Source organism: Penicillium brevicompactum (assembly GCF_028827555.1).
Source record: "Penicillium brevicompactum strain IBT 35665 chromosome Unknown utg000002l_segment0_segment0, whole genome shotgun sequence".
NCBI classification, from domain to species: domain Eukaryota; kingdom Fungi; phylum Ascomycota; class Eurotiomycetes; order Eurotiales; family Aspergillaceae; genus Penicillium; species Penicillium brevicompactum.
The window spans coordinates 429,509-450,588 of NW_026623205.1; the positions used below are offsets into that span (position 1 = coordinate 429,509).

General features: G+C 51.8%; 10 protein-coding genes across 10 annotated transcripts; 4 read left to right on the forward strand and 6 right to left on the reverse strand.

Annotated features, from left to right (window-relative positions):
* Nucleotides 1–37: 37 nt before the first annotated feature.
* N7506_002943 (RIX1/PELP1 family protein) lies at nt 38–2,407 on the reverse strand (the record flags this gene model as incomplete). The annotated part of the gene is made up of 2 exons (XM_056952238.1): nt 38–2,017; nt 2,075–2,407. 2 exons carry the CDS (start codon nt 2,405–2,407, stop codon nt 38–40), a joined length of 2,313 nt encoding a protein of 770 aa, XP_056813930.1.
* Nucleotides 2,408–2,663: 256 nt separating this feature from the next.
* On the forward strand, nt 2,664–6,333 carry N7506_002944 (uncharacterized protein; the record flags this gene model as incomplete). The annotated part of the gene is made up of 5 exons (XM_056952239.1): nt 2,664–2,669; nt 2,765–2,888; nt 2,944–3,267; nt 3,318–3,928; nt 3,985–6,333. The coding sequence occupies 5 exons, from the start codon at nt 2,664–2,666 to the stop codon at nt 6,331–6,333; spliced, it is 3,414 nt and encodes a 1,137-aa protein (XP_056813931.1).
* Nucleotides 6,334–6,650: 317 nt separating this feature from the next.
* On the reverse strand, nt 6,651–7,448 carry N7506_002945 (complex I NDUFA12 subunit family protein; the record flags this gene model as incomplete). The annotated part of the gene is made up of 7 exons (XM_056952240.1): nt 6,651–6,699; nt 6,758–6,895; nt 6,962–7,025; nt 7,096–7,176; nt 7,232–7,238; nt 7,322–7,342; nt 7,398–7,448. The coding sequence occupies 7 exons, from the start codon at nt 7,446–7,448 to the stop codon at nt 6,651–6,653; spliced, it is 411 nt and encodes a 136-aa protein (XP_056813932.1).
* A 141-nt stretch (nt 7,449–7,589) lies between these two features.
* On the forward strand, nt 7,590–9,291 carry N7506_002946 (CDP-diacylglycerol--glycerol-3-phosphate 3-phosphatidyltransferase; the record flags this gene model as incomplete). The annotated part of the gene is made up of 3 exons (XM_056952241.1): nt 7,590–7,829; nt 7,884–8,236; nt 8,289–9,291. 3 exons carry the CDS (start codon nt 7,590–7,592, stop codon nt 9,289–9,291), a joined length of 1,596 nt encoding a protein of 531 aa, XP_056813933.1.
* Nucleotides 9,292–9,511: 220 nt separating this feature from the next.
* N7506_002947 (HAD family hydrolase) lies at nt 9,512–10,234 on the forward strand (the record flags this gene model as incomplete). Its single annotated transcript, XM_056952242.1, has 1 exon — nt 9,512–10,234. One exon carries the CDS (start codon nt 9,512–9,514, stop codon nt 10,232–10,234), a length of 723 nt encoding a protein of 240 aa, XP_056813934.1.
* Nucleotides 10,235–10,441: 207 nt separating this feature from the next.
* N7506_002948 (ribosome biogenesis protein LTV1) lies at nt 10,442–12,006 on the reverse strand (the record flags this gene model as incomplete). The annotated part of the gene is made up of 2 exons (XM_056952243.1): nt 10,442–11,936; nt 11,987–12,006. 2 exons carry the CDS (start codon nt 12,004–12,006, stop codon nt 10,442–10,444), a joined length of 1,515 nt encoding a protein of 504 aa, XP_056813935.1.
* A 604-nt stretch (nt 12,007–12,610) lies between these two features.
* On the forward strand, nt 12,611–14,629 carry N7506_002949 (ribosome biogenesis GTPase LSG1; the record flags this gene model as incomplete). Its single annotated transcript, XM_056952244.1, has 1 exon — nt 12,611–14,629. The coding sequence occupies one exon, from the start codon at nt 12,611–12,613 to the stop codon at nt 14,627–14,629; it is 2,019 nt and encodes a 672-aa protein (XP_056813936.1).
* Nucleotides 14,630–15,145: 516 nt separating this feature from the next.
* N7506_002950 (uncharacterized protein) lies at nt 15,146–16,746 on the reverse strand (the record flags this gene model as incomplete). Its single annotated transcript, XM_056952245.1, has 4 exons — nt 15,146–15,952; nt 16,026–16,238; nt 16,336–16,581; nt 16,672–16,746. The coding sequence occupies 4 exons, from the start codon at nt 16,744–16,746 to the stop codon at nt 15,146–15,148; spliced, it is 1,341 nt and encodes a 446-aa protein (XP_056813937.1).
* Nucleotides 16,747–17,474: 728 nt separating this feature from the next.
* N7506_002951 (Spo12 family protein) lies at nt 17,475–17,976 on the reverse strand (the record flags this gene model as incomplete). Its single annotated transcript, XM_056952246.1, has 3 exons — nt 17,475–17,556; nt 17,674–17,763; nt 17,831–17,976. 3 exons carry the CDS (start codon nt 17,974–17,976, stop codon nt 17,475–17,477), a joined length of 318 nt encoding a protein of 105 aa, XP_056813938.1.
* Nucleotides 17,977–18,441: 465 nt separating this feature from the next.
* On the reverse strand, nt 18,442–21,054 carry N7506_002952 (Sad1/UNC domain protein; the record flags this gene model as incomplete). Its single annotated transcript, XM_056952247.1, has 1 exon — nt 18,442–21,054. The coding sequence occupies one exon, from the start codon at nt 21,052–21,054 to the stop codon at nt 18,442–18,444; it is 2,613 nt and encodes an 870-aa protein (XP_056813939.1).
* Nucleotides 21,055–21,080: the final 26 nt, after the last annotated feature.

Consider the following 21,080-nt stretch of genomic DNA (forward strand, 5'->3'; position numbering starts at 1 on the left):
TATTATATAATGAACAATCGGACACATATATTTACAGTTAACCGTCCATCGTAACATCGTCATCCTCTTCGTCGGTATCAGAGTCGACGTTGAGGGTGGGCATTTCATCACCACTGTCATCCTCTTCTTCCTCTGTGACCTGCGTGGTCACAGTGGTAGAAGTCGTGGAGACAGGGGCAGACACCTTAGGGGCCTCCGATTGAGTGATTGAAGGAGCGGGTTGAGAGAATGGCTGTGGTGTGGAGGCGGTTGGAACAAGCTCCTCGAAACGTGTTTTCTTGTCCTGAACATCCTGTTTCTTGGGTGCCGGTTCCTGCGTCGTGGACTCCTCGGTGTATGTTCTCTTCTGGAAGGTGGGAACTGGGTCTGCGGCCTTGGGCTGTTCCGCCTGTGGCACATGAATGGGCATTGAGACGGGCTGCTTCAAGAAATCGGCGGTTTTGGGGGCAGCCTTGTATGCATCATCGACCATTTCTTCATCTTCCACTTCCTCCTCGTCTTCATCAATGTAGGCATCAAGCTCCGGGGCGGTCATCAAGACAGGCATTCTAGGGCGGACCAGAGCCTCCACTTCCATCTGGTCGGCGTAAGGCCGGACCAGGAATGGGATGATACTGGAGCCTGCGCCGCGGCCCTTTGCCGCGGGCACCGGGTTCAAAACACTTGCGAGCATAGGCTCTTTATCGGTTGTCAGGATGATGGTGCGGTCGATTTCAGCTCTGACGGATGGCGGAACAAGCTCGGCGGGGATTGAAACCAGGATTGCCTGCAAAAGACCGGATGCATTCTGTTGCAGATCCAAAAGCGGAGAAGACACTTGGGTTTGACGAGACTTCTGCAACTCGATGTTCAAGAAAGCATCCGCGTTGTTTGCCCCATAGCCACCCTTTGGCTTTGCCTTGGGATCGGAGCCAGGGTTTGCTGCTTGGTTTGAACTTTCAACCGGGGGGAGAAGATCGTGACAACAAGAACGCACAACGTTGGTCAAAGAGACCACACTTTCTTTCGCCATTGCAGGTCCGTTCAAGGGCACCAGGGAACGAAGTAAACCGTAGACGGCAGAACGAAGGTCAGTGTTGAAGTTCTCGCCCTTGAAGGTCCAGACTGCCTGTTCCAGAACGGTCTGTGTGACCGAAGTGGCGCTGGTTCCCAATACACCAACGACGTTAGAAAGCAAACCCATACAGGCGATGTGGATCCGAGGAAGTTCCATCCAAAGTCCCTCCCGCTCATCGCGGCTGATTTCCTTGTTGAACTGGATGCCGGATTGGGATGGTTCGCCGTTCAAGGGAACGGTCACAGCTGTAAGCCTAGAGGTCACATCAAGGATAGCGCCCAAGGGGAGAGCAACGGCAGCAGCAGATGGGGTCGATAGGAACCCAGACAGAATCTCTAGAAGCGCGACAAGTCTATCCACACCTGCGTGCAGTCCCTGCCACGCTGGCAGTCCAAGACTATCCGGACCCTCACTGCTTATTTCTTGGCTACAGTTTGGTCGTGCGTGAGTCAAGTTCCCATCAACTGACTCCCATTGTTCCACCACGGCCCGGTATACATTGTCAGTCGTTTGATGAATTGCAAGAATCGTTGATTTGCAATCGTCTTTCCACCCAGTAGTCGCCTGGTCCTTCGGTGCACACTTGTGAAGAGAGACAAGCAATTGCTCCGCGGCTTGAACGACTTGACTCGGGAAATACACTGATGAGGATCCAATCACCTCCTGGAGAAGAGATCGAAGCTGGGAGCTGAATGGTCGGAAGATTGTGATATGTCTAGGGATCAATTCCAGCAAGGCGTGCAAAACGATCTCCATGAACGGGGTGTTAGGCTTCGACTTGCGGGTTGAGCCCGAAGAGGTCTTGGTCGCGGTGGAAACCAAGTTCAGAGCGGCAGTGATAAATCCTGGAAGTTGAGGGGTCGTAATCTCTCGGACAAGCGTTGGGTACTGGTATGTGAGGTGGAAGATCCGAGTGAGAGTAATGATACACATCTTTCTCGTGGAGATGGGATCGGGTTTCTAGGGAAAGTTAGACAACCGAATATTGAAACATCGGAATTGCAAATTCATTCGTACCGCTAGAATTCCAATCAAACTGCGAACGATGGGCTCATATCCACGTAAGATCTCCCATTGACCAGCTTCGACCGCAGCTTTGACCAAAACCACAGCTGTCCATCTTCCCTCGATACTGCGATCCTGCAGCAGACTAGCCAATCTAGTCTTCAACTTATGGATTTGAACAGCATTTTCGTTATCGGACTTTCCAGATTTCTGAGCTTGCGGGGCCGAGAGGAGGGCGGCGCAATCGTTCAATGAAGTCGCAAGCAAGGAGGCTTTGGAGGGCAATTGCTCCACGGGGGTCGTTGTTAAGCGATGCGTGATCGCGCGCAAAGTAGCCGAAGTCATGACGGGAAAGGTGACCCAAGCTCAAAAATGCGCCTGGCAATGAAAGGGGAATGAAGCAACAACAAGAAAAAAAACGAAAGTATCTCCGCAACTTTTTTTTCTGCCAAAAAGCTTGGACCATGTGAAGCCTCGGTGTTAAATTACCGTCACGTACGTAATCCGCTCTCCACCCCTGCGAGGTAGACGATCATCGGCCTCAGAATGTTGGAAGCTTGATTGTCTTCCTCTCTTCTCCAATTCACGAACCTCCTAAATTATGCCTGTAAGTGCTATTCTGGCCTCCAGGGCTTCCCCGTCCACTCGGTATTCGATATCGAGTCCTCATTACCACCCAGTATTTATTGTTGACACGTGCAGGGAGGTAATGCCGAGAAGGGGCAGCGCTACGGCGCAGCCTTGGACCAGGCGCGGAGCCTAGGGAACTGGGACGAGGTGCCCGAATTGATCAGAAAAGTTACAAAGCATGCACCGCAAAAAACTTGTAGGTTTGACCCCTCGTTTGTTGATCTCATCCTAACTGAGCTGTTCCAATCTAGGCATGATACAGACCGCAACGGCCGAATCGCGAGTGATTGCACACCTTCGACAAGTGTCCACCGGTGATGCCTCATTGACGCCTAGCCTCGTCGAACTCATCCCTGCTTTGTTGATGACAATCGAGAACAGCGACGGATCGCCCCAAGAATTATTACAAGCGCAGGTCTGCCTGGGATGGATCCACTGGGTGTTGAATGAACCCGGGCTGGCGGCAGCGCGTCTACCCAGAGACTTTGCTGCGACAGTTGATAGCTTGGCGGGTGGTGGTGAGGAGCCGACTCCCTGGACCGAAGTCTGTTTGGTGAAGGGTTGCTACATCAAGGGTTTGTTTACTGATGGTATTACTCCCGTGCTGTTACTGACATATCCTCAGCCAATGCACAGTCCGCCGTTACGAATATCGACGATACGCTGCGGACATTTTCATCTCTAATTCCGTGGCTTAGTGGCGGCAAGCTATCCTCAATCACTACCCCTCAATTCCTCAGTTGGTCGGAATCTCTGCTGGGCAAAGGTGCTCTTTTGGCTAGTGAGGAAGCGGGCAGGGATCCAATCCGCTCGGATCCCTCACATGTGGACATTGCTTTGCAATTACTTCGATCCTGGGCGGCTCATCCTTCTGTGAAACAAGGAACTCCTGCGCCATCTAATGTGGATGACTCCACACCGGCCTCTCGAACATCCATTTGGACCGCTTACTATGCATTCCTCACAACTGTTCTTCAAACGGGGCTCCCATACACCGGCCCTAACGACGGACCGCAACGCCCTCAGCAGGCAAATGAATTACGTCGCGTAGAGACCATCTGCGAAGGCAGTTTTCTTCGTGAGACCAAATTCCCTACAGCTGATTCACACAACTTGCAAGTCGAAGAGTGGATCGAGCAAGTAATCAGCAATTGGGAAATCATGTGTGGCCCTGAATGGCAAGATTCAGACCTTGGCGAAGGAGGGCAGAATGCTATTGGCCGCAATGTATTGGAGGTGAGCACCAAAACCAATACTAATGGATTTCAACATGCTAAATCTGTCGATTTCAGATTTTATATCGCGCAGCGACAAAGACCTACCATTCCCACTTGGTACTCCGGCGTCTGTTCCATGTCCATTCCGCCTTGGCCGAATTTGATCTTGCATTGAAGGCGCTCGATTCATATATTGAGATTGTCACTGCTGCCAAAGAGAGGGCCGAGAAGTCAGCCGAGTATGGTGAACTGGAGAAGGATGAAACTTTATTGCAGACGCTCTCTGAAGGCGTGACTTTATTAAGTTGCCTGGGCTCCTTTGAGGAGGCCGAGAAAGCTCGAGACCTCACTGACATGATAAAAGAGTATACTGAGAAACATGACCCATCTGTTGCAAATGGTCATGTCAACGGAAGTAGCTCTTTTATTTCGCCGATTATCCCCCCTACGGTGCTGGCTTCGTCTTATCGCGCCATCGGTGTTGGTCTTGCATGCTGGGCAAACTGGACTCCCGTTAATGAAGCTCGCGATGAGATTAGATCCGAGGCAATTGACTATCTTGAGAAAAGTCTCGCGCCGGAACACGGATGCAGCACGAGCTATGCTTCTCTTTATACACTCGGCCTCGTCTTGGCCGAAAACAGAGAATTGGACACTGCCATCGACTATATCAAATCGGCTTTGACCCCAAGCGGCTCACCTACAGCGGTTTCCGATGATCTTTCGAAAGAACGAGACCTCGTTTCTCTTTGGCATTTGCTTGCACTATTGCTGAGTGCGAAGCAAGAATTTGAAATTGCTGGCCGTTCGTGTGAAGCTGCGTTTGAACAGTTCCCCCGAGAGATATTCTCAAAGGGCAGTCGGGATCGACGGTCATCCAGACATTCACATAATTCCAGCCAACGCCCGGTTGTCAGTCGATTGCAAGGGCGGGAGAAAGAACGCATTGTCCAAACCCGCATCACACAACTCGCGTTCATTGAGCTTTTGGAAGGCCCCGAAGCTGCTGTCAACCACAGCACACAGTTGCTGGGCTTATTTGGAACCCTTTTCCAGGACCTCAACCTTGAGACCGGGCAGAACAAAGCCAGAAGTGACAATCTCGTGCCACCAAAAAGTTCTGCTGGGACAGCTAAGAGCATCCGCAGCAGTATCTTCGGTCGAAGAATGTCCCAATTACCGGATCGAAGTATCAGCCAGCCTAACGGGTTCGACTCCTTCATTCCACCCACACCACCTATTCCCCCTGCCCACGCCTCGGATGCCCCAGCGATCCAAGTAACAGACGAAGATCCTCTAAGTCGCCACGGAAAGCAATGCACAATTCAAAGAGCGGACTCCAAACGGCTAAAGAAGAAGCGAAGCTCGAGTCTCCATAGGGGCGAGAAACCACGCGTCGAGGAGCCCCCGCTCCCTAATGGAATTGAGACATCTGCAGAGATGGTTGGCATCGCAGTCTCTGGAAATTCGACTCCGGACTATGCAGTTCAACCTGTCAGGAGTCCGCATCCATTACCACCCATCCCACAGCCCTTCGATACCAGGAAAGAACCACTGGCGCTACTAGATGTCCGTCAAACAAATTCCCAGCGCTTTGACTCTCCTACAAACGCCGTTACAAAGTTCTCTTTGGTTCAATCCCAGAAGCAAGCCTTGGGCTTGCTTGTCAAGATCTGGCTTGTTATTGCTGGACTTTATCGCCGTGCTTCTATGTTCGATGATTCCCGCGAGGCTTGTGAAGAAGCCTCGAAACAAGTAGCGCGAGTTGAGGCGCTTGTTGCGTCCAACGAATCCTCCGCTCGGTCCTTTAGCAAGCGCGGCTGGGGCGCGTCCAAGAGCTCCGAAGAGCTGTGGGCTGATGTCTTTGCGGAAAAGGGCCTTTTGTGCCAGGCCATATCAAACCCTCACCATGCTATCAGGCACTTTGAGGACGCGCTGCTGCGTTACCAAGATCACCCGATTGCTACGATCGGGCTCGCGAATCTTCTCCTAGACATCTGGGACGAGACGCTCACACTTGAGCCCTCAAACGCGGACGTTGATCTCAACACCTCGCGTTTGTCGCTGCTGGCAGAAACCCCCAAGCCCAAGTCTGCCAAGGCTATCTCCACTGATGACCTGAAGGTATCACGGGAGACAGAAAACGCAGACCCCGCTGAAGAACCTTCGTCCGCACAGGATATTGAGCCCAAGCAGCTCCACCGTCTCGCGGCCCGCGATCGTGCCTATGGTCTTCTCTCGGCCCTGACAAAACTTGGTAGTTCTTGGGACAGTTCTGAGGCTTGGTATGCGCTATCGAGGGCTTACGAGGCTGGCGAGCAGATTGAAAAGCTCAAGCAGGTGCTGTGGTGGTGTATTGAATTGGAGGATCGACGACCAATCCGTCACTGGTCGAACATTGGTTCGGGTGTTTATGTTCTGTGATGGTCATCAAAATTTTGGGTGTCACTATCTTCTTGTATCTACTTCATTTCCCCCTCCTGGCAACGCATGTCTTTTTTGGATGTTTAACAAATGAGATACCTCGGTTTTGTCATGTGGATTAGCCTAATATCACAACGTTTCAAGCGCATTTTTGAAAACAGACTTTCTTCATAAAAAAATAACCTTGGAAGCAACTACCGGTAAGACGTCTTTATATACATTTCCCAAGACCTTCAAACAAGCGCTTCATGGAGCGACTAGAGGTTCAGTTTGGTTGAACAGAACGAAACTTGAATTGACTGCTACTGCAAATAAGTCTAGCGGGGAGCAGCGGTGGGAGTCCAAGCAGAGATCTTGGGCCGGGTACTGTATGGAATGAGTTAGCGCGAGATCACAGCAGATTCCAATTCATCGGCACACGTACGTCGAGTATGTTTTGAAAGCAGCGCGGCTGAGGGTTGGGTTGGCGCGGTGCTCGGCCAGCTCCCAGGGACGGACGCCGGTCTGCATGATCTTGTCGGCATATGGGGGCGCATCGACGAGGTAGGAGATCCAGGCGTGCCTGTATACAATTAGTTCCATATCCCTTGAGAAATATTCCCGTCTGTGTCTCAGGCAAAGAGCTTACCAGCCGGGCTCAATGTGAGATGCGTCGTATTCGGCCTCCTTGTAGTCGACCCATCGTGTTCGGACTGAGCGGGCAGACGATATTAGAGCTCTATGTTCCAGTTCAAAATAGGATGAGTCGGATGGATTCCTTACGGGGCAATTCCTCGGTCATGTTCTCGAAGTACTTGTTTCCGAAGCGATCAGTACCGATCAGAGTTCCGGCCTTGGTATCACCTGCGATGAATTGTCAATCAGCTGCCGCGCATATCCCAGCTTGATAACAACATACCAATGTTCTATATCACAGCGAAGGAACCTTTGTTAGCCCCAATCCTATCCAATTGGCCTGGTCATCCGGGGGAAGCGTGTGCGGTCATACCTGCATCTGGTGGGCGGCATCCTGTGGGGAGTTAGTGACCGAGTCTGTGTGAGAGCAATATCGAGGAGAGACTGACCTTGAAGCCGACCCGGCGAAGGTTGCGCAGCGTCCTCACAATGGTCGACATCTTTGCTGGTATAATGTGGAGCGAATGGGATGCGAGAGATTGGTGATTTGAGGTTGCAGAAGGGCGGTGTGTTTGCACTGTTTGCACCCAACATGGGATTTCCCGATTCAGAAATCCTTCGAGTCTCCGGTTTATTCAGACATGTTTGGTCGAATTGGAGGTCAAGCACTTCGTTGCTCGAGGCGCCCGGTCGCACGTCGGAGACTGTGCGCCCGAAACTTCTCTGCGCATACCGGTACCGGGGCTACAACTGCTGCATCTGCCCCTTCACCTCTAGCAGGAATCACCGCGGAGCTAGATCGCATTGCGCCTCGGTTCGAGGTGCCAGCGTCTCAGATTCATATCATTGATACTCCAGCCAATTTCTATTCCACATTGAAGGTATCTTGGACTATCCTTCTCATCACTTGCTAGACCTAACGTCAATTTGTGCAGGATAAAATCCGCAATGCCCGGCGGCGCGTTTACCTCTCCACTTTATACATCGGCAAGACAGAGCATGATCTTGTGGAAGCCATAAGCGATGGTCTTCGTAACAACCCGGATCTCAAGGTCTCGATTCTGACGGACGCTCTTCGCGGCACACGAGAAACCCCTAATCCTTCATGTGCGTCGCTTCTCTGCTCGTTGGTGGCAGAGTATGGACCGGAACGTGTTGAGATTCGGATGTTCCATACACCCAACTTGACTGGCTGGAAGAAGAAATGGATTCCTCGTCGGATAAATGAAGGCTGGGGCTTGCAACACATGAAGCTGTATGGCATTGACGACGAAATCATTCTGTCGGGGTACGATGTTGATCGAATCTTGGTTTGAACAAGGATGCTAACATGTTCTCAGCGCAAATTTGTCCGAAGAATACTTCACCCACCGACTGGACCGATATCATGTGTTCAGCGTGAAGGCTCTTGCCGATTACTACTCTACAATCCACCATGCGATCTGCAACCTGAGCTTCCAGGTGCTCCCAGACCCTCAGGACAAGTCCAAATATGTGTTGAACTGGCCTGCCGCAAACAAGGCTCCGTCTCCCCTCGACTGCCCCAAAGACTTCATCAAACATTCCTCGACCTATCTGACCCCGATCGTCCGGTCCACCGACAATAAACCTGCAATTGCATCCGAAGAAAGTCGGACATATGTATACCCTGTATCACAATTTACCTCCCTTCTGCAACCTAACGATACATCCACCGATTTCCCCGCCGTGTCAACCGTGCTGGGCCTTCTATCTAGCTCATCGGCATTTGCCGGAGCGCGTTGGCTTTTCACAGCAGGATACTTTAATATCCACCCCGTCCTCTCCTCCCTCCTAATCTCAAGCACAACTACTGCCTCGAACACGCCTACCACCACTCAGGGCACAGTTCTCACGGCTTCGCCATGGGCCAATGGATTCTACGGCTCATCCGGAATTTCGGGGATGCTACCAGCCGCATACACACACCTGTCAGCTCGATTCCTCGACCGTGTTGCCAAGGCGAAAGCTTCTGATTTCATTCAGCTCAAAGAATGGCGCAAGGGAACGGTCGGCACGCCGGGCGGGTGGACCTACCACGCAAAAGGTCTTTGGGTTACGTTGCCTAACGAGCAACACCCCAGTCTCACTTTCGTCGGTAGTAGCAACTACACCAAGCGTAGCTACAGCTTAGATCTCGAGGCTGGTGCGCTGGTTGTGACCACTGATGAAGAGCTCAAGCGCAAGCTTGGTGAGGAGACAGAGCGTCTGCAGAAAGACGCTAGTCCTGTCTCAAGGGATGACCTCAGGCGGACTGAGCGTCGTGTGACTTGGAACGTGAGGCTTTCCATGTGGATCGTGGAGAAGGTCGGCGGTGCTTTCTAGAGCTGTACATTTCTTTTGACATAATAGTGAATTTGTAATATACTGCAACATCCATATCTACATTCGTTCATTTCTGAGGTTATCACACCATCGACCGTCTCCACTTAGGCACTTGACTCATACATTGGTGGCTTCGCGGATCTCTACCTTCGCATGGTTGGCGTTTGATGTTTATTTTCACGTTCATATGAACAAGCGGGGTGACGTGCTGGACATAAATATGTCCTCTCAAGACCTCTTCTCCAAACCTTGGTTTGGCTTTGATCTAGACGACACCCTCCACGAGTTCCGGCGAGCATCGGCCTCGGCCTCAGACCACGTTTTTCAAACTATTCACACTGCACACAATCATCTCAGCATTGATACTCTGAAAGATTCATACCAAGTCATCCTGCGCAACGCAACCGCCAATGCCTTCACAGACGGCAGAACCTCCACAGAGTACCGATGGGAACGTTTCGACCGTCTCCTACAGACACACGGGATCACTGATACCGTTCTTCTCGAGACTCTGTTAGATGTATACCGTGACTCTTTACGGGCAAATTTGACACTCAAGGACGGTGCCTTGCAGCTGCTACAGACACTCCACCAACAAGGAAAAAAGGTCACTGTAATCACTGAGGGCCCGGCAGATGCCCAGGAGTGGACTATACACGAACTTGGCATACATCCTTACATCGATGTTCTCGTAACGACGAACGAGATCGGCAGGTCTAAATTGGATGGATTGTTCGGCGCTGTGTTGAAGAAGTACAACATTGCTACGAAAGATATCATTTACTTTGGTGACAACCAAGTTCGCGACGTCCAAGCTGCACGTGCAGAGGGGATCCTGGCCGTACTTTACGATACGGCAGGGAGTGCTGAGTTGGAAGATACAAATGCATTGCGGGTGAATTCGTGGGCGACTGTAGAAAATATACTCGTCCGTGGAGAGTAAGAACGCAACCTTGGAATATAAGACATGAAGACATAAACATAACTTTTGGTCTAGCCATCAAGAGATATCAACCCTAACGCACGGGAATGCCGAAAATAACAAGGAAATGTAAATAGAAAAGAAAGAAAGAAAAAAATCCAAACGCCATGTCATGACTGGGATCTTATTCCCAATGAGCGTCGTCTCATATGCAGTAGATACCTTCATCTAGGCTCTTCCGGCAGCCTTGCCCTTCCGGTCATTGAAACGAGCCGGTCCAAGACCAGATCGCACCTCGTCGAGCATTCTGATTCCAATAGCCTCGTTACCGTTCCTGCCACGCTTGTTCTTGGCACCGTTGCGCTTCGCTTGGGCACTGGTATTGGGGTCCCAGCTGGACAAGAAGTCATCCATGACATTGTTGAAGTTGCTGCGGCTGTGAACTGCCTCGCCATTGCCATCAACCAAGCTTGGTGCCTGGGATGATGCCATGGACATGCCAGTCATGCCGGTTGCACCGGTCATCCCACTGACCATAGACATGCTGTCATCGTACTCGTCTTCTTCGTCGAGCGCGTACAGTTGCTCAACCTTGTCGAAACGGTCATCAAGAAGGCGATGACCCTCGGTACGAGCCAAAGCGGAGGAGCTCATTGAGTACGCGGAGGGGTTGGTCAAAGCACCCTTGCGCTTCTTGCGGCGAATGGGGGTACCGCCTGCAGTGAAGACGGTCGATGCCATTGTTTGGGATGCTGCAATAGTGGGAGGAGCGCGTGAAGGAGCGTTGCCAGCTTTGGCGTCCTTCTTGAACTTGGCGAATTCGCTCATCCACCCTTGGTCAGTGGGCTGCATGTCGGGCGCAGGCTCGTCAGGTGCAGGCATCTCGCCAGGCTCCAAGGGCGGTTGTACAGGGCCTTCTGACGGTTCTTCAGGCACTTGGTGTTGGATATCTGTGCTGTGGGGCTGCACAGGCGCTTTTTCGGTGGCATCTGACTCCCATCCATCATCCTCCTCATCGTGGTCAAAGAGGGAATCCTCCCAGTCGCCTTCGTCCATTTCCTCTGCATTGGATGTCAATTGGCCGAAAATGTCATCTTCACCATCATCCTCCACGTAAGCCTCGTCTTCCAAAGCCTCAAGAGCCTCTCGTAAACGAGGGTCCATGTCTGGCTTGAAACCGGAAATTGCGTCTGGGACATTCTGCTGATCCTGGTAGGTGGGCTTGCGGGCATAGGATGAAACAGTAGATCGCATATCGCCATACTGCGACCCGTAGAGACTGGGCGCACCGGAGGAGCTCTGAGTGTAGGTATCTTTGTCGACCAGCGAGACCTGTCGCAGCGCATCCTCTAGCTTCATGCCTCGGCCAGCTCTGCCCTTGGTCTTTTCTCCCTTAGCCTCAACAAAGTAGGCGTCTCCCGTACCGGTGCCCAGATCGCGAAGATGCTGCATGTAATCGTAGCTAGAGTCGTCGAAGTAGACACCGTGGGTGGCAGCCTCACCCTCATTCTGGCGAGCCTTGCCGCCATATTCGGACTGGAGATCGGAAAGATTGGGTAGAGGCTTTTTCGAGGTCCTCGAAGTGGTAGAGGACGCAGGCGCAGGCGCAGGAGCAGGTCCGCCGACCTGGTATAGGAAACGGTCCTCCGCGTTGTCGTCGTGGATCAACGGATCATTTTGCGATCGGTGAAAGAGCTGGAACTTGCTCGCGTTCTTCTTGTCACTGGAAAAAGGTCAGCTACAGCACAATCATGTCTCGTTTCTTGCACATACATCCACTGTTTGGGCGGCATCTTTAGGTTGGTCAAGAAACAAGTTGCGCATGGAAAAAAAAGAAAAAAGTGGGATTGATATGGTCACGTGTGTGCTTATCGCCCCTCGTTCTCCGGGGGTCCTTAAAGCGTTTATAATCTAGTGATCCGACGTTATGCGTGTTTTATGGAGTACTTGGCTGGATCCTGTTTGCAAATTTCAATCTAGGTGGGATTTCAATTTGACTCATTGTGCATCTTCGCTTGGAGACTTGGGCACATAGTACTCCGTACTAGTATATCATTGGGCTCGTTAAGCAGGCCCGCTTTAGTTCTATAGATCAAAACCCATGTATCACTTCCAGCTGCACTATGATGATGTATCTCTAAATTCTTTCCAATGGTCTTTCTTTTTTTTTGACACACTTTCATTAGCCAGGTAAGATATATAGACATATAAACAAGTTCTATATAAATAAGAAGAGAAGAAGAAGAAAAAAAAAGCAACAAATGGCCGATAGAGGGGGCTGAGTCAGCGTTATCTTATCCGTCTGAATAATCCAAAATTCCCTTTTTCAGGTGGGGTTGTGCTCTTGACTTCATTTTTTTCCAACATTTACATTCGGATCAAAACGTCACTGCCATCATGGTTCTGGCTAAATCCAAAAACTCCGTGGGGCTGGGTGCCAGTCTCATGAACGATCGGTTCGGAAAGGGCAAAGCATCCTCACAGAAGAAGGCCTCTCACAACAACGCCATTCAGCGCACAGGCATAAATGGCGAGACCTACGTCACCAACGAGGCCAAGGAGGCATCATGGGTCAAGATGCGCAGTATTACTGAGCAAGCCGCGCTCGATGAATTCCTGAGCACCGCCGAATTGGCCGGTACTGACTTTACCGCTGAAAAAATCAACAACGTCAAGATCATCCACTCCGATCAGAAGAACCCCTTCCTCCTCTCCGCCAACGACGAGAGGAAGGCTTATAAGAAGCACCAACAGAACAAGGATCGCCTGACTGTTCCCCGCCGACCCAAGTGGGACTCAAACACAACCCGCAATGAACTTGAGCAGATGGAGAGGGCCAGTCTGTTGGACTGGAGACGAGGCCTGGCTGAGCTGATTGAGAACCACGATCTGCTCATGACACCCTTCGAGCGCAACTTGGAGGTCTGGCGCCAGTTGTGGCGTGTCATTGAGCGATCTGATCTTGTCGTTCAGATTGTCGACGCGCGAAACCCGTTGCAGTTCCGCTCAGAAGATTTGGAAAATTATGTCAAGCAGATCGACTCGCGCAAGAAGAACTTGCTGCTGGTCAACAAGGCTGATATGCTGTCTCTGAAGCAGAGACAGGCCTGGGCTACCTACTTCGAGAAGCATAACATCAATTTCCGTTTCTTCTCAGCTCACCTCGCCAAGGAGAAGAACGAGGCCCTTGCCCTGTTGGAAGAGCAAGAGGGTAATCCCGATTCTGAGCTGGCCAAGTCTGCCCAGAAGATCAATGTGAATGACGACGAGGATGATGGATATAAGAAGGAGGACACAGTGGAAGCTGAGATGGCCAAGCTTGCTGACCCCGAGCGCTCCCTCGGACCTCATATCTTGGACACTGAAGAGCTCGAGGAGCTTTTCATGGCCAATTCCCCAGAAACTCTCCCTCAGACTGCAGAGGACGGCGAACAGCCCAAGCAGAAGACCACCATCGGTCTGGTTGGATACCCTAACGTGGGTAAGTCCAGTACCATCAACGCCCTCCTCGGTGCCAAGAAGGTCTCCGTCTCTGCCACCCCCGGTAAGACCAAGCATTTCCAAACTTTGTACCTCTCCCCGGAGATCATGCTTTGCGATTGTCCCGGTCTCGTGTTCCCCAACTTCGCCACCACTAAGGCCGAGCTCGTTGTCAACGGTGTGCTGCCCATCGACCAGCAGCGCGAGTTCACCGGTCCCGCCGGTATCGTCGCCAAGCGTATCCCCAAGCACTTCTTCGAGCAAGTGTACGGTGTCAAGCTCAGAATGCGCCCCACCGAAGAAGGTGGCACCGGAGTCCCAACCGCCAGCGAGATTCTCCGCGCCTACGCCCGCGCCCGCGGTTTCTCCACCCAAGGTCTGGGTCAACCCGACGAGTCCCGCGCAGCCCGTTACGTGTTGAAAGACTACGTCAACGGAAAGCTCCTCTGGGTCAACCCTCCCCCCGTCGCCGATGACGAGACACCATACGACAGTGCCGAGTTCAACGAAGAGCTCTACGACATCGCCCATCTCCCCGAAAGACGCCGGAACCAGATCGCCCAGGCAAAGATCGGGAAGCCTGCTGGTCCCCAGGAACTCAAGGAAGATCTTGTTTCAGAGGACCTGTCAGCTCCTAATCAAACTGCCGTGGAGCCCGAGCTTGGTCTCACCTCCCGCAACCTTGACACCGGCTTCTTCGGCTCAGAAACTGGCCCTTCTGCTGGTCGCATGACTCTCCCCTTCCAGGCCAAACACACTCAGCAAGGCCAGGAGATGCGCAAAGCGCCTACGGGTCGCAAAGAGCGTATGATGATTGCTCTGGAACGCGGCGTTGATGTCTCTGAGGTCAAGGGTGGAAACTCCAAGAAGCACTTCAAGGGTAACAAGCGTCGGGCGAAGGGCAAGCGCAACAACCCCGAAGAGGACGACTGGTGAAGAGAAGGCGACAAAAAGTGTTTTTTCATGTTTCTCTTTCTTTTGTTGCATTGTGGTTGCGCTCGGCCGTGGGAAGATCACATCTTCCTCTGCTTGAAGTCTCATTCTTGGGTTCATTGGATCTTGGGTGGATGAATGATATATGGTCCTACATATGGGAATGCATTTTATGTCGGGATTGAAACTTTCTGTTCATCATTTTGTTGAGGTCACCTTTTTTGGCGTTGGGGGTTTGACGAGTTGAATAACGATCTATACCAGTCATTCATTCACTTGATTCTATCTTTCTCTACACCATCGTTGTGGTCGCAACTTGATACCTAGTAGACGCTCTTGTGGTCTGCTATAGCCAGATATCCTTCGCATCATCCACGGATGTAATCCAACGTAAATCAACCTTGGAAAAGTATAGACGTTGAAAGCAGGACAGTTGTAGTTGTGTGAATCTTATTTAGCCAACCAAAGCAGCAAACTACTACTTGTATATGAACAATATCTCACCAGAGCTCCAACCCCTCACAGATGGCTCTTAGGCTTAAACCCAGAAGCAGAAAGCAAACGATCCGCCTCCTCACACTGCCAGTTCAACTTCGCAATAACAGCATCCTTACGAGTCTTATTCTCCCGCTTACCCAACTGCTGCAAGTGAACCTCATCAGGACCATCAGCAATCCTCAAAGTCCGAATACCAGCCCACATATACGCAAGCGGCGTATCCTGACAAACACCCGCAGCACCATAAGCCTGAACCGCACGATCAATAATCGCCAACGCAGTCTGCGGCACCAACACCTTGGCCTGCGCAATCTCCTTCAGCGCACTCTTCGCATTACCCTGATCGATCTTGATAGCAGCGTTGAGGACAACGAAGCGGGCAGCATCGACCTCGATACGCGACTTCGCAATCCACTCCAGGATAACACCGTGGGCAACAAGAGCTTGACCGAAGGTCTTCTTGCGCTCGTCGTTGACGCGGGCGATGAGCCACTCGAGGGCGCGCTCGGCTGCGCCGATCGCGCGCATCGCGTGGTGGATTCGGCCGGGGCCAAGACGGCCTTGGATAATTTCGAATCCGCGGCCTTCGCCGAGGACGATGTTTGAGATTGGGACGCGAACGTTCTTGAATGAGATGTGGCCGTGGCCGTGAGGGGCGTCGTCGTATCCGTATACTGTTAGCATGCGGTGCACGGTGATGCCGGGGAGACCGGCGGGAACTAGGACGACGGATTGCTGCTTGTAGGTGTCTGGGTTCTTGGCATCGGTCTTGCCCATGACTAGGTAGATGGCGCAGCGGGGGTCACCGGCACCGGAGGACCACCATTTCTGTTCGGCATGTTAGGTTAGATTTCTATCTGTGTTGTGAGGTGTTCGATGGGGGGGGATGGGGAAGACGTACGGAACCGTTCAGGACGTATTCGTTGCCTTCGCGGCGGATGTCTAGCTCGATGTTGGTGGCGTCACTGGAGGCAACTTCGGGCTCGGTCATTAGGAAGGCAGAGCGGATCTTGCCCTCGAGCAGGGGTTCCAGCCACTGCTTCTTCTGTGCGTCATTGCCGTACTTGGCAAACACTTCCATGTTACCAGTATCCGGGGCGGCGTTGTTGGTAGCCTGGAGCACATGGCTGTTAGCGATGTGTCTCTTCAAGAAATTCGACATGATCGAGCGATGCGCCCAGCACGAAGCGGGTTGTAGGCGAATTACGAACCTCTGAGGCGACCTTGCTCTTGCCGAGCAGCTCGGCCATCAAGCCGTACTCGAGATTTGAGAACCCAGCTCCCTGAGTGAAGTGGTTCTTGGGCAGGAACATGTTCCACAAGCCGAGCTTCTTGGCCTTCACCTTGAGTGATTCCAGGACGGCGGGGTTGGTCTTCCATCGCTGCTCGCCTTCACCAAGCTGAGCCTGGAACACTGCGTCGGCAGGAATACAATCCTTCTCAACGAACTCCTCGACCTGAAAATTGTTAGCATTGAGCGATTATCTCAAAACATAGCGATCGGTGGGAAAATGCGTGGGGGTCGGAGGGTATTGCGAGGTGCGTACCAGGTCGAGGGTCCGCTTTGCATGTTCGCTGACGAACGGCTGTGCGATAGGTGGGATGCGAGAAGAGGCAGACATGATGTTTTAAGGAATTAGAATGGGATGGGAAAGAGCCCGGAGGATATAACGACAAGCAAGAAGTTATAAGAAGTCAGGCCATGGCCGAGGATTGCGGAGAAGGAGAGCTGAGTGTGGAGAAGCCGAGAGCGTCGGATTTTGCCTCGGCCCAGCAATCTCAACAATTCTCGCTTTGTACGCCTTCAGCGAGATGATATGACTGAAAACAGAGAAGAAAGATATATGCAATGGCTCCTATATCTGGGAAATTAAATAAAACTCTCTTCAACAACCATATAGTAGGTTCTGTGTCGAGACACCGACGCGTAGGGCGCTCGGTAACTCGGTCCAAAGACGAGTTCTACAAAACAAAAGAAGAATAATAAGAAATACAATGCAAAGTGCAAAGTGCAAAGATTGCATTGATCCAATGTGCTCCAAGAGATCCAGTAACCCAATTACAATCCCTAGTCCCGAACCCCCCATAAACATGAACAAAGACATCGCGGGTCATCAAAGAATAAAACAAAATAACAAATCGGCAGCTCCAGACTCGCAGTCAATCCACGATGTCAAATCGCTCTCTCCTCAATGCATCCGACCCAGCGACCGGCGCAGAGTAAACGAGATGAAAGTGAAAGAAAAAAGACGACCAGAGTCTGCAACTCACATCCGATATCCAACAAAAGAAGAAAGAAAGAAACGGGCAAATTTCCCGCGAGAATAGAATCAAAAAAAGATCAGACGGTTTACTCACGACCCTGTTCGGCCGATGATTGCTCGTAGCTCTTCTTGCCGAGTTTAGCAAAGAGGGACTGGGGTTTGCCGGCACTGTGTTGGATACGTTAGCATGTCCGGTTCAGGTACACCGAGGCATCTCGTATGAGGGGAAACTCATAGCCGAAGGTATGATGTATGACCGGGGGAAGGGTTTGATATATAACGTACTTCTTGAAACGCTTGCCCTTGATGTCGCTCAGTTTCTTTGTGCAGGGACTCATGATATCATCTGAGGGGGAGACGTAGGAGGTTGGTTGTCTGATTGTGCGTTAGTGTGCGTCCCAAGGGGGCGTGTTTGGGGATGTCTGAATCTGGGAAGACTCACTCCTCGCCTGCAACTTTGTCCTGCAGGACTTGACGGTGGTACTCCATCGATGAGATGTCTGAGCCCTTGAGGTCGGTCTTGTCGGTGCCCAAGTGGGTGTTGGTGGAGCGGTCGGCCAGAGGCTGGGCTTGTGTTGTTGCGTCCATTGTGATTTGTTTGTGGTTTATGTTTGATTTTGGATGTTTGATCTTTGGCTTTGAAGATGTGAATCAAGAATCAGAAGGAGAGATCGAGCTTAGAAAACAAAAGATCATGTCAGTGATCGGATAAGAGGAAAAACGTGTGGGAAAAATGGGAATTCGATTGTTGGCCCGGCAACAAGACATGATTTGTATGACGCCACACACAACAGGGCATTCCTAGTTGGGTATCTGATAGTCCCATGGGGTATGAACTAGATCTTGCTTTTGTTGAGCCTTTTAACTCAGAATGTGCTACTGTATGTATAATATACTCAAATTTCATATGTAGTAGACATTCATTCATATACTCATCCGCCCAGTAGTATTACAGTGTACATACAGATGCAAGAAGCGCCAATATCAGAATGCAAGACACAAGTTCACAGACATTACAGGGGAATTAAGGGTGAAAGGCAAATCTGAGTCACATCATGACTCATGTGACCGCGGACTGTCTTCAACGGGGGTATCAAAGTCGGGGTCGGTATCCAGGTCGACGGGGTGTCCGTTCATCACAGGAGGGGTACTGTGTGGACGGGGTTGTGGGAGAAGCAAAGTGGGCACAGACATAGACTCGGGGGACGGAAGCTGTTCCTGCTCAGCCTTGACAAGCTCTTCGGGTTCTGTTTCCCGTGGAGATGATGAAGTGGGAGTGGGCGGTGCATAAGCCGCCGTCGGGCTATCAGGGCTAGCTTGGTCTGAGGAATCGGAGAGGTTCCGGCGATGGCCCGCGTTCTGTCGGTAGGAGGAGGTAGGCCGTGTGGATCCTGGACTCGCGGACGGGGAAGCCGAGGCGAAAATAGGAGATGAGGATCGCAGGCTGTAGGACCGAGCGACCATTCTTTGGACGCCCGGGAATTCCATGTAGTTGCTGACTGACCCTCGAGAAAACAGGACTACCGCAAAGCAGCAAAGGACCATGATGCTTTGGATCACGGTCACTCGTTTTTGGAACACTAGCTCGTCGGCGAGGACGCCTAGCTGTGCGCTCAGGGAGTGGACTTCCCCGTGGTACTGCATACGCTGGTGCTCAAACTCCAGAGCAACGGATTTCCAGACATGGTCGTACTGCTCGCGGAATTCTCTCAATTCGTTGAGTATGGTGATATTAAGGTTCTCAAGAAAAGTGGAAGTCTTGGTTAATTGCCGCTTTTCAACTTTGTTGAACGCGTCGCGCAAAATACGAGACTGTTCTTCAATGTAGAGAAGTGACAGGGTCGAGTTGGACTCGAGCATCTGGAGGCGTTTGTGCACAGATTTGAAGAAGGATTCCTGGGTGGTAGGATTAGAGGATGGTGGTTGGGTGTTTGTGGGTCGGGTAGACTCTGGCGGAGGATTGTAGTGCTCCTCTTTCACGATTTGGGTGGATTTCCCAATGGGCTCCGCAGTGGAATTATGCTGGGTGGGCTCTGAAGGTATGGCCGAGGCATCCGGTATAGTCACAGCGCCTTTGGGAGTGTCCCCGGACTTCCGGGCTTCATCCGCAGACTTGGAGGGAAGAGGTGGCCCTCCTGTCTTGGTCACAGAAGCACTGGCCCCCGGTACCGCACTCGAGTGGTTCTTTGGCGGTAGATGGGTCTGAGCAGTAGTTCCTGGGGTCGATGGAGTGACAATAGGGGGCCCGTCATTAATGCTACACATTTCCGGCCTGAAGAGTTCAACGAAAGACAACACAGGCTCCGACGGAGGATTTGGGCAGACTTCTCCAACTTTTGGGCCAATCTCCGCTGGAGGGATGACCTTTTCAACAGGTATCTCGGCAGGTTTAGGCTCCAAATACCCTGGAACCTGATTGGCTTCACTGACATCCAACTCCTCAATCTCAGCACGGTCAGAGCTTTCGTCATTCTTGTACTCTTCCAACATAGTGGTACCATGCACACGAATCAGACTAATAGGACAGAAGAACTCATGTCCATAGTGCGTCAAAAACTCAATGCGCAGGTATCGAGCCCAAATAAGCGAGTTCTCAACCGCAAAGGCTTGTACCTCGCGAGTGTTCCGTGCCTCATAGACCCCAAGTTGCTTCCACTGATCAGGTTTCGCTGGATACCGATCAGAAACACTGACTCGAAAAGTATGGAAGATGGAGCTGAAGAACTCATAGTTGGCGAGAACAACCGTGTCAACCAAGATATCATCACAAAGCTCCATGATAAGAAACTTGTTCTGAGCCCGACACTCATTCAGCATATAACTATCCTTGTTCTCAATCAGAACAGAAGACGAGCCCTTGCACTCCGGATTCGTCTTCAGCACCGTCGCCGCACAATCAAAGGAAGCATAATTAAATCGCTCTTTGCAAGTAGTTCCAGCATCCTTGCGGCGCGAAGCACCACGCTGAGACACGCCACGAGCAGCGACATCCCCATTCCCTCTCCCATCCGCGTTCTCTCCTGACCGCGACGGGATATGCGTACCCCAAGCAGTCGGGCTAGCCTCGGGCGTTTCAGCTCCGAACCCACCGAAATCCAACTCGATCTCCGCATCATCACCCAAAGAGTCTAGCGCATTATTGATGCCCGTTGGCTGTCGGCGATCGTCTTTGCCAGATACCACAGGCCGTCTACCACCAACATTCTCCGCAGATTGTCCGACCTTAGCTAGATTCTGTTTCTTCCAATCTTCGAATGAAAGGAAACTAGCGCCGTCAAGCAGGGAGTCTGCATCGTGGTCCAGATCTGCATTATGATCGGGTGTATTGCTCGCCGTCCCTTCTATCGCGTCGCTTGAAGCAGACGGACGAACTTCTGAGTCACCGGTAGCTGTAGTTGGCCCTAATGCCGAGGCGATGTGTAAATCATGACCTGGACCCCAGCGCGTCTCCAGACATGGCGGTAAATTAAACAGCTCCGCCTCTGCCTCCCGACTACTCTTCGCAGGACATATATTCGCTGGGGCTGATGTGGGAGTCTGAGTCGCGGTGTGTACGGCAGTTGAGGACGGCGGGACGGACGTGTGGGAAATTACGCTCGTGCATAGGGCGAGCAGGATCGAGGTACGGTATGTCCAGGGTGATGGTGACCGGCCCGCGGTCAACATGTTGTGTGTGCGTTGGGATGAGAGGG